Source organism: Neophocaena asiaeorientalis, unplaced genomic scaffold, assembly GCF_003031525.2.
Source record: "Neophocaena asiaeorientalis asiaeorientalis breed wild unplaced genomic scaffold, Neophocaena_asiaeorientalis_V1.1 scaffold43, whole genome shotgun sequence".
Classification (NCBI taxonomy): Eukaryota; Metazoa; Chordata; class Mammalia; order Artiodactyla; family Phocoenidae; genus Neophocaena; species Neophocaena asiaeorientalis.
The window spans coordinates 9,809,006-9,820,566 of record NW_020173674.1 but is presented as its reverse complement, the minus strand read 5'-3'; the positions used below and the strand labels follow the sequence as shown (position 1 = coordinate 9,820,566).

General features: G+C 47.0%; 1 protein-coding gene across 2 annotated transcripts in view; it reads left to right on the top strand.

Annotated features, from left to right (window-relative positions):
- Nucleotides 1–6,103, top strand: part of SDHAF2 (succinate dehydrogenase complex assembly factor 2) — a 14,030-nt gene extending 7,927 nt beyond the window's left edge. For both annotated transcript variants that reach the window (XM_024748563.1, XM_024748562.1), the window contains exon 4: nucleotides 5,358–6,103. In XM_024748563.1, coding sequence (XP_024604331.1) covers nucleotides 5,358–5,488 — 131 coding nt within the window. In that variant the 3' untranslated portion in view covers nucleotides 5,489–6,103. The remainder of the gene's footprint in view (nucleotides 1–5,357) is intronic.
- The last annotated feature ends 5,458 nt before the right edge of the window (nucleotides 6,104–11,561 follow it).

Genomic DNA, 11,561 nt, shown 5'->3' with positions numbered 1-11,561 from the left:
GAGGGGCCCGGCCCCCAAAAAAAAAAAAAAAAAAAAAATCATTCTTAGCTCACAGGCCATACAGAAATGGGCAGTATGCCATTGTTTGTCAACTCCTATGCCAAGTTAAAAGAGGCCAGACTCAAAGACTCTACACTGTATGATTTCCATTTATATCGTATTCTGGAGAAGGCAAAACTACATAGCAGAAAACAGACCAGTGATTGCCCAGGACGGAGAGGGGAGAAGGAGATGTTCCACATCTTTACCAACACTTGGTATTGTCAGGGTTTAATTTGTTTTTGTTTTTAGCCATTCTAAGACGTGTGTAGTAATGTGTCGCTGTAGTTTTAGTTGGCACAACCCTAATGACTAAGGATATTGGGGGTCTTCTCTTTTCTTTTAATATTTATTTGTTTATTCGGCTATACCAGGTCTTAGTTGCTGCATGCCGGATCTTCGATGCGGCACGCGGAATCTTTTAGTTGTGGCATGTGGGATCTAGTTCCCTGACCAGGGATCAAACCTGGGCCCCTTGCACTGGGAGCGTGGAGTCTTACCCACTGGACCAACAGGGAAGTCCCAAGGGTCTTTTCAAGTCATTTGCCATTCATACCTCTTTGGTGTTGTGTCCCTAAATCTTCCTCCTGCCTTTTTTTTTAATTGGGTTTTTTGTTTTCCGTTTCACTACCAGCATTTGATGCTATAAATTTCCAAGCACTGCTTTAGCCTTATGATACAAATTTGGGTGTGTTGTGTTTTCATTTTCATTCAATTCAAAATAGTTTCTAATTTCCCTTGTGACTTCCTCTTTGACCTGTGAGTTATTTAAAAGTATGTTTCATTTTCAAATATTTCCAGATTTTCCAGGTATTTTTCTGTTATTGATTCCGTTGTTGCCACAGAATGTATGCTATATAATTTCAGTTCTTTTAAATTCCTTGAAATTTGTTTTATGGCCTGAAATGTGTATATCTTTTTTTTTTTAATATATTTATTTATCTTTGGCTGTGTTGGGTCCTCGTTGCTATGCACAGGCTTTCTCTAGTTGTGGCGAGCGGGGGCTACTCTTCAATGCGGTGCGCGGGCTTCTCATGGCCGTGGCTTCTCTTGTTGCAGAGCACAGGGTCTAGGCGCGCGGGCTTCAGTAGTTGTGGCACGTGGGCTCCAGTAGTTGTGGCTCGCAGGCTCTAGAACGCAGGCTCAGTAGTTGTGACGCACGGGCTTAGTTGCTCCACAGCATGTGGGATCTTCCCGGACCAGGGCTCGAACCCGTGTCCCCTGCATTGGCAGGTGGATTCTCAGCCACTGTGCCACCTGGGAAGCCTGAAATGTGTATATCTTAATAAATGTTCCATGTGCATTTATTTGAACACAACATGTTGTTCTGCACTTGTTGATGAAGTTTTCTGTAAATGTCAACAAGGTCAAGTTGGCTGATCCCGTTCTTCATGTCTTGTATATTCTGGTTGATTTTGTCTGTACTCTCTATCAATTAATAAGGAGTGTTGAAATCCCCAACTATAATTGTGGATTTGTCTATTACTCCTTTCAGTTCTCACAGTTTTTGCTTCATATATTTTGTAGCTCTGTGATTATGTGAAGACATATTTAGGATTGTTCGATTTTCTTGATGAATTGAGTCCTTTATCATTATATAATGTCTGTTAACACATGTTGGAAACAGTTCAACATACAGAAATAAAGGCAGAATGTGTGATGTCTCCAGAGGTCAATATAAGCTAAGCACGATTAGATACGTAACTGATAGTGACTTGCTGATCTGAAGAGCCAAAGTAGCAAATAGGGAACATTCTGGAGTTGAGTACATGAAAAACCTCAGGCCACGAAGGCACTGAGGGAGACTTTAGATGGCTCTTTTTTTTTTTTTGGCCGCACTGTGTGGCTTGTGGGGGGATCAAACCCGTGCCCCCTGCATTGGGAGCGTGGAATCTTAACCACTGGACCACCAGGGAAGCCCCTCCGCTATTGGTTTATCATTTATATCTCTCTATAATTTGTTTTAGTGATTGCCCTAGGATTTACAGTATACATCTTTAATTAATCATAGTCTACCTTCAAGAATAGTATACTAAAAAAAAACAAAGAATAGTATACTGCCTCATGTATAATGTAAGAACTTTCAGTGGTACACTGCAATTTCTCTCTCCCATGTTTTGTGCTTTTGTTGTCACACTTTTTACTCTTACGTTGTACGTCTACACTACGTTTCTGTTGTTTTACTTTAGACAGTTATCTTTAGAGCAATTTAAAATAAGGGAGAAAATACATTGTATTTTATAAATATGTAAATTATAACACATTATATATAAATATGTATGTAACATATAACACATATTATGTATAAGGTACATTATATTTACCTTCATTTTAATCATCTCTGGAGATCTTCATTTCTTTATGTAGATCCATGTTTCTCTGGTATCATATTCCTTCTGCTTGAAGAACTTCATTTAATATTTCTTGTAGTGTAGGTTGGCTATTATGAATTCTCTCAGCTTTTGTTTGTCGTTTTCAAAAGGTATTTTCAGTGGATATAGAATTACGGGTTCGCAATTATTTCTTTTATTTAAAAAAATTATTTATCTTATTTACTTGGCTGTGCTGGGTCTCACTTGTGGCAGGTGGGCTCCTTAGTTGCGGCTCACCAGCTCCTTTGTTGCGGCTTGTGAACTCTTAGTTGTGGCATGCATGTGGGATCTAGTTCCCTGACCAGGGATTGAACCCAAGCCCCCTGCATTGGGAGCTCGGAGTCTTAACCACTGTGCCACCAGGGAAGTCCCCACAATTATTTCTTTCAGCACTTTACATGGGCACTCTTCTTTTGTGAGGCTGTTAGTACGTAGGATCGAGTCAGTCTGGTTAGGAATTGAGCTGGCTTTGGATATGTGTTTCCTACCTTATGTTATTGTTGGAAATTTTTCATCCATTATCTCTTCATATGTTTCTTCTGCCTCATTTTCTTCCTCTTTTCCTTCTGGGATTCCAGTTACACTTGGTTTACACTGATATTGTCCCACAGCTTTTGGATTCTGTGTTTTGTGTCTTTTACTCTTATTTTTCTTTTCATGTGTTAGTTTGAGTAATTTGTACTGGATAATATTTATTGGCCTTTCTTCCACTTCACTAATTCTTTCCTTGACCATTAAATATTATGATGAGTCCATTCTGCTTATGGGCTACTATATTTCTATTTTTATTTTTAACATTTCCATTTGACTTTCACAGTTTCCACCTCTGCTGGAGCTCCTTATCAGTTCATGCATTTTCCCTACTTTTTCCACTAGCACCTTTAACATAATAGTCATAGTTGCTTTATTTAAATCCCCTGTCTAATAGTTCTAACATCCACGTCATCCCTGAGTCTGTTTCTGTTGATTGCTTTGTCCTTTCACAGTGTGTTGTTTTTCACTTTTCTTTTGTGTGTGTATTAGACACATTTGATTAAATGTTAGACATCATGAGTGAGACAGTAAAAACTGAGGGAAATGGTCTTTATGCTTAGAAATGGGCATGATCCTTCCGTGGGGCAGTCGGAATGGGAATCGAGTCAGTCTAGTTAGGAGTTAAGCTTACTTTGGATTTTGTGATTGCTTTGGTTCCCTTCAGTTCACCACCAGCCTCTATTGTTACCATGTGCATCCTCCTGTATTTCTGTGCTTCAAGGAAATCTCTCTCCATGCTGCTCTTGCCCTCTCCCAGCTGTAGATACCTATTGATTTCCACTTGGTGCTTGTTGCTTTGGGGAAGGGAGGGTATTCTCTATTATCCTGGTCCATTGGTCCCTGTGGCCATGGGTCTTGGGGGTGAGCTTTCTCAGTGATCCTGCTGGTCCCATCAGGGTAGAGGATTTTTTTTCTTTTACCCTTCCACCAGCCCAAATGTGTCCTCACATGTGCCCTGTAGGAGACAGGATTCGCTGATCCACTCCCAGCCCCTTGAGGCTTTTGTTCTTCGGAGAAGGAAGGGCCAGGCTGGGCATTATGCTTTTGTGGGTGGGCGGGCGGTATTGGCCGCTCCCCTCCTCCTGGCCTGTATCACTGAGGGAGGCTTTCTCCAGCTTCCTGCTCTGGACACAGTCTTTGTCATGCGCATACTTAGTGGGGATTGTTGAGAAGAACCTGCACATTGGGGCAAGTTCTCCTTGTGTCTGTGGCTCCCGGAGATTTTTGTGCCTCTCGTACCAGCCTACTTGGCTTTCAGCAGCTGATGAACAATTTTAGCTAAATCCTTCTTACCTGCTTGTATGTGCCCAGGGCCTCGTCTTCCTGCACCCTCTCTCAGGTGAGCACGTGTTCATATCCATCTTCTCCTTTGAGGGGTCTCTCTTCACTTAGATCTTACTCTCTTGGGCGCCCTGTGACCTCAGCTCTCTGATGACTTCAGGAAGCTGTGATGGTTCTACTTGATCTGACTTTCTCTTGTTGGGATGAGTATAATGTTCGTTCCAACTTTCAGCATCCTGGGGGGTGCCTAAACCTTGATCTTATTCTGGTCGTCACACACAAAAAAACAGGTGCCAGGCTCTGTGCCAAGTGAGGGAAAATCAAGCTTTGGGGGAATTCCCTCTCCTGGCATTGTACTTAGTCTTGCTAGGAGGGTAATTCCAAAGCATATTACCTAAGGTTTCCTAGTGGGAGGCTTTGCTTGTAATTTGAACCTTAAGTGAGCATCTCACCGTTGGAAAGAAAGATCCAGAGGTGAGCAGCATCCTGCCAGACTCTCTCCCGCTGGCCTGAGGCTGGCATTCTCATCTCTCCACTCTCGGTGCCTTTGTTGCCTCTCCGTGCAAATCTGGTTCTCCAGGTTCATGTTAATTTGGGGAGCCTCTATTAGCTTTCCAGTAAATTCTTTCATACTTAAGTTTACTAGAGTTATCAGTCGTTGTCACTTACATCCAGTGATTTTTGCCTCAGGAAATATATAGGCTAGAAGGGAAAACACAGTACTCGGAAAACAACTGAAGTACCAAATGCAGAGCAAAACAGTACAGCCAAGATTGGACAGGCCAGGGGTCAGCAGAATTGCCCATGGAAGACCAGGTAGTAAACGTCATCGTCTTGCAGTCTTATGGTCTCTGTGGCAACTACTCAGCTCTGCCATCGTAACACAGAAGCAGCCACGGACAGTATGTAAACAAGTGAGAGCAGCTGTCCCAGTAAAGCTCTTTACAAATACTGGCTGCTAGAGGTTGCCAACCCGCGGTACAGGCTGCCGTGTACATTCAGAGGAAGAATGGAGCTGCTCTGTGTATCCACTGTGGGTTTTGGCCAAGGCCAGAGTTTCAAGTTTCAAGATCCTTATACCTGGCAACGGACTGACCAACGTAATTCTTTTTGCCCATCCTTCTCTTGCAGAGGCAAAGCCAGCCCCAGAAATATTTGAAAACGAAGTCATGGCCCTGCTGAGAGACTTTGCTAAGAACAAAAACAGAGAGCAGCGACTGCGGGCCCCAGATCTCGAATACCTCTTTGAACAACCACATTGAGCTGAGCGCCACTGCCTGCCCGGCCTCGGTTGCGGACGCTCACTGCTTATGATGGGTATTGGCCTCGATGTCCTGCTTCTCCTTAGACGCTCAGCCCACCCAGACCATTGGTCCTGCCTCCAGTGATGGACCCGCCTCTCTCCTGAGGGCATGTAAATGTTCAGTGTATCTCATTCTAAGACCTTGTGTTTCCGTTCCAAGCCTCAAAGCGGTTTGTCTAAGTTACCGGTGTTCGGGCCCGACTTTTCTCTGGCTCCACAGGAGGGCACTGTAGGGGAAGCGATTGTGCCAGCTCGTTGCTTCAGCCAGAAGTGAGCTCAGTGCAGAGGGGCAGCCAGCTCTTCGTGCTGTGTGGAAAGCTCCCCAGGTGACCCAGGGCTTTGTTCCAGTGAAATTCCCCCTTCCAACCTTGGATGGTTCTTTCTGCCAAGGGAAGCTGATCCAAGCCCCCTGAGCAGAATCCTTCAGAGGCCCAGCAGGCAGAATGAGGGCAGTGGGCAGGAATGGTGTGGGCACGCTCCTTAAGAGGCAGCGTCCTCATCAAATCTTCTCTAAAATGCTCACTTTGTAAATTGAACGATAATTGAATATTAAAGGGTATTTTAAAAAGGAAAATCACAACTCCCCAGCCCTCACACAATTATTTTAATTTTGTCTCTCCTCATGTAATCCCCAGGCATACGTTTATAGAGCTTTACAAGGTCACAATCGTAGGTTTTAGCTTCGTGCAGCGCTATAGCAAACATTTTCTGTATTTCTACAGTCTCCACGATCGTTTTAGTTGACAAACAATGCATAAGAAATAATATGTTAGGATGAATTATCTGAAAGTGTTTAGCTCTAGGACTAGAAGATTTCGACATTGCCAGGAGGGTAGTCTCACTGGAGGAATTTTCCCCTAGGAGCTGTAATCCAATCAGAACGGCCATCACCCAGACTGGGCTAGGACCATCAAAGGTGCGATTGGAGGAAGGCAGGCCTGAATCGCTAGGCAGGCGGTTGGTGAGCACAAGAGCTGTGCGCAGGCAGGAAGCGCACGTTTCCAGCATCATTGAGCTTCGGGGTCCCCACGGAGCGTCCTCATGGTCCTGCCTGCCCCTCAGTGTCCCTGGCTGAGGAGAGAAGAGGAGAGAACCAGCCTTTATTTACTTACACAATCTCAGTAGAGCTTCACAGCTCTCCTGCAGACAAGTGGTGTCACACCTATTTTGTAGATGAGAAAGTGGGCTCAGGGAGAGTGATTTGTCCAAGATTAAGTCACTACTCAGTCAGAAAGCCGGAATCTTGCTTAGTTCAGTCTGTCTCCGAAGCTCATGAACTTTCTGCCAGAACATGCTACCTTACTGGTGGAAACTGTGTAGAAGTCTATGCTTTGAGAAGTTATAGCAAAGAAACTTGACGGTTCTGAGCCATGACTTGTGTGTCACATAGGGCAGGGGTCCCCAACCCCTGGGCCATGGACTGGTACTGGTCCACGGCCTGTTAGGGACTGGACCGCACAGCAGCAGGTGAGCGGCGGGCGAGTGAGCAAAGCTTCACCTGCCGCTGCCCATCGCTCGCACTACCGCCTGAACCATGCCCCCCACCACCACCATCTGTGGAAAAATTGTCTTCCATGAAACTGGTCCCTGGTGCCATAAAGGTTGGGGACCACTGACATAGGGAACAGGAAGCTGCCAGGTGCCTCCCAAAGTAAGCACTTGGTCACCCACAGTAGCTCTCGTAAAGTGAGGGTAGGAACTGGTTACAAGTCAGATCCTGACTCTGCTGCTTACTGTCTGGATAAATGAATTGGCTTGAGCCTCGATTTCCTCATCTATAAAATGGGGATGATCATGCTCCCTGTCTAACTATTTGTGAAGATCAGACGTGAAGAGATAAAGCACACGGAGCTCTTCCGTGGTCCCCAGCACGCAGTAAGCGCTCGGTAGATATTAGGTGTCAGCGTTAGGTCATGGCCTCAGCCTGAGATTTAGGAGCTGTCTCCTAACACAAATGGCCTGCCATGTCAGCGAGGTCACCGGAGCTTCATGCAAGGCAGAGTCCTGCAGGTAGAAAAGCCAGACCTGTTAAGGAACCATGGGATGTCTTACCAGCCAGTAAAGACTGGAGAGAAAACAGACCCTGGTGTCAAGGACTTCGATGGAAAAATCTGTAGCACTGTCACCTAAGCAAGGAATGGGAGTGAGAAATGGCGGGCAGAAGCAGACATCGATCGCCCTGGGAGCTCAGCACAGGCTCTGGCCAATCTCTCGGGCCTCACTTGATGTACTGTGTGGAGAATGTTAAACAGAGTTTATGTAGAGAGATGTCTGGACTGTCAGAAGTGCACATGCGTTGGGCAGTGACTTACGCATCTATCCTGGACTCTTGTGCAACAAATCCCAGCAGCCAAGTATGCGGCCTGGGCTTTATCCCCTGGGGTTTGATCTCTCCTAACCCTGATTTTGTCTTTTTTAACATAACGTTCAGCTGCTGCCACTTTGACCTGGGAATGGCATGCTTCTAAAGGAGATGTTTTCTTCCCAGGCTGCTGTCTTGTGTCATCTCTGAAAGTGAAGGCTCTTGCTTAACTTCAGCTGCTCAGTGTCAGACCAGGGGTGCTATGTAAACAGTTTTTCCCTTTATTAGGCATTAAGTAAAACTAGGCCAGCCACAGGACATTTTTAAAAAATTAATAAACATATTGCAAGGGCCAGCAGCCCCTCAAGATCTGTGATGAACAAAGCTGGACTTATTCCTCTCCCTGTGACACATCACTGCTCACTGACCTCATTCAGAGCCTCTGTGGGGCACCCAGGCGTCTGGCCCTGCCCTGTCCCATCTGAAGTGGTCTCACGAGACCTGTCGCACAAGCTCCCACTTCAGACGTCAAACTGGGGTAGTAAAGGCTGTCCTCTCCCCATCATTTCCTCTCTTAATCATTTTAAGTCTTCAGAATCCATAAGCCAAATCCCTTTTGCCCGACCCTGAGCCTTAGATGGGGCATATCTGTCGGGGTCATCGCAGAGGCACCTCTGGCTGGTGTTGGCCGTCGTCTGGAGGTCATCTGCTCTGTCTCTTCAGCTCAGTGAGGGTGGCACTGACCCAAACCTTGTTCATATTTTTAAACATCCCCAGGGAAAGATTCCACTGGGGGAGTAGAGAGTCTTACTTTTATCTTTCCATCCATCTGCTATCGTGGCTAGACAGGAAGTTTCCATGATGGGGAAGTTCACGCAGCCTTAAATGGCAAGCAGGGCTGGGAGACCTGCGCTGACAGCGTCTTATTGGTACAGCCCGTCGTATCTGAGGATGGAGGACTTGCCATCCTGCAGCTGACAAGCTGAGGGTGCTGATCAGCTCCCAGTTAAGCCACCTTGTTCGGTTTCCCAGTGAACCCTCTGGCATTGAGGACCAGCGTTAGGCTCTTCCCTAGTCAGGTGACCTGAGGCAAGTGCCTTTTAGAAACAAATGTCTGTCAGCAGTCGGACATTTCAGGGCAGATGGTGGAAAAGTTGAAGCCATCCAAGATACCATCAGGCGTCCAAGGAGAAGACGTGCAGAGGAGAAATCTACCTCCTCGTAACCTGAGGTAGTCTTTTGCTAGGTCCCAGGTCTCGCCTGAATCCAGATATTCCCGCCAAGGAGGAGAACGTTCTCTTTAAAAGGACAATGTGAACGCATTTTACGTAACTACACATCACATGTAGAGTTAAAAAAGCAAGTTATGATGTTAAGATGTACATTGTGTTTCGCAGTGGATTTCAGTTAGTATGTGGTGAAATGTTCACATTTGGTGATGCCCTGGGACACGTGTTGGAGAACTAGAGCAGAGCAGTTCAGGGCAGCTGCTTGGGGGTCAGGCCTAAGGTAGAGTCCTGGCTCTCCCATTGGTCAGTTGGGTTGGTCACGTTGCTTAACCCCTCCACGCTTCTGTGTCCTTCATCTGTAGAAAGGAAAGTCAAAGAACCACCTCACGTGTGGGTGTAAGGACTAGATAAGTCACCTGTGTGAAGTGCTCAGCACAGCGTCTGGCACCTGAACGACACTCGTAATCACGGCTAGTGGTGGTGTTGGCCGAAGGCACGCCCAGCACCGCTAAGAGCGTTCCTCGAATGACGTCACTCAGGCCTCACAACAGGGATATGAGACAGGCACAACTATCATTCCCTCGGCCAGGTGAGGAAAGTGAGGCCCGGTGAGATGAAGCTGCTTGCCAGAAGCCGCAGGCGGGAAGCGTGGGAGCTGGAATTGGAAGCCAGGCAGTGGGCCTCCAGGGCCTGTGCACCGAGGCCCCGTCTGCTACCTCGAAACACGGAACTGTCGTCGTTACTCTTCTGCTCCTGACTCCTCACCTGCATCTTGCCTTGGTCCATGGAGGACTGCTGTGCAGAGTCCTTCGCGGAGACCCCCTCTCGGTTCCCTATAGGCTCCCCCCTCCCCCTCGGGCCCTGACTCTTGTAGAGATGATATCACAGCCTCAGCAGTTCCAGCCTCAACACCTGAGCCCTCCAAGCAGGACAGGTGCAACCTAGCTCTCCAAGTGACGGTCTGGAGTTCAGAGAGACTGCCTTTGGATTTTCGGGGGGCCAGGGGCAGGGCTCGATCTCTGCCCTGCTTCAAGGCTTTCATCCTTACCTTGAGCAGCAGAGATGAGGATGGAAGCTTTCTGGGTCTTGCTGTCACTATCCGTCTTTTCCTTCCAAGCCACAGGCTGTCTCAGACCTGGATGTGGCTGGTCGGAAAGACTATGTGGACCCCATTCCAGGGCCCCCAGCTGAGCTGTCCAACCTCTATTGCACCCACTGGCTCCAGCACTTTTGCTGACAAGCCACTGCTGGTTGCCCCTAAGAGCACAGGCTCTCCCCTGCTCCCCGTCTCTCTTTGCTCCCACCCCTAAGCAGAGTCATGCAGAGTGAGAAGGTTTTAGTAGATGTTATACTAGATGCTGTGTTTCCTGCGCAAATAGAAACAGCAGTGGGCTTGGTCCAAACAGGAAGAGTGATGCTCAGAAATCTAGTTAGAAAGTTACGCTATAATGGTCTTCACTAGATGCTGGGGATCAGAGAAGGATTTTTTTTTTTTGGCCACGCTATAAAGCGTGCGGGATCTTAGTTCCCTGACCAGGGATCGAACCCATGTCCCCTGCAGTGGAAGCACGGACTTTTAACCACCGGACTGCCAGGGAAGTCCCTATAATTTCACTGATTCACAAGCAGAGGTTGTCAGCCCTAGCACCATGTGCTAGGCCTAGTGCCAGGCCCAGGAGACGGAGGTGAATGAGATACAGCCCGTGCTCTGGAGGACCTTTGAAGGAGGGGTAAGCGAACAGAAGAGAAGTGAGGATTGGTCCGTGTGTCTCAGGCACTACTCAACTGGGCACAGGCCGTGGGACATCCAGCCTTATGTGACAGGCGCACCTCCACACCAGGCCGTGGAGCTCTGAGACACCTACTTTTAATATCCTAGAAATAGCTTCCCTTGTTCTGAATTCACTCTCACCGATCAATTTTATGAGGGTCTGGCAGACTCTTAGCCCTTGTAGCAACTCCCTTTGCTGTGATTTTGCAGGGCCCTCCCCTCTGACCCTGGGTTCAGCCAGGGCCTTGCTTGACCAACAGGATGTAGGTTATCATGAAGTAAGCAGGGCCTTGAAAAGCACTGGCACAACTGGGCTTGCTGGAGCTCTTGTACCTCTTCTGCCACCACCTGAAAGCCTGCCCAGCTTAGCTTTCCGGAGGATGAGAGTCATGTGTCCAAGTCATCCCTTTCCCCTTAGCCAAAGTCAGCTGGTAGGTAAGTGAGACTAGTCAAGACCAGAAGAATTACCCAGCCAAGCCCAGTGCAAATTGCAAACGCAAAGACCCTTAAGCTAAATAAATTCTTATTTTAAACCACCAAGTTTGGGGGTGATTTGTTATGCAGCATTATAGCTGTATACAGTCACCAACAGTATTATAGCTGTTGGTAACTGGTAACAGATGGTAATTGGTCTTCCAGTGTAGATTTGCTTATAGAGAAAAAACAAAAATCACCGACTGACCAGCATGAGTGAGTATCCTGTCCCCTGGGCAGGTGAACTTTTCACTAT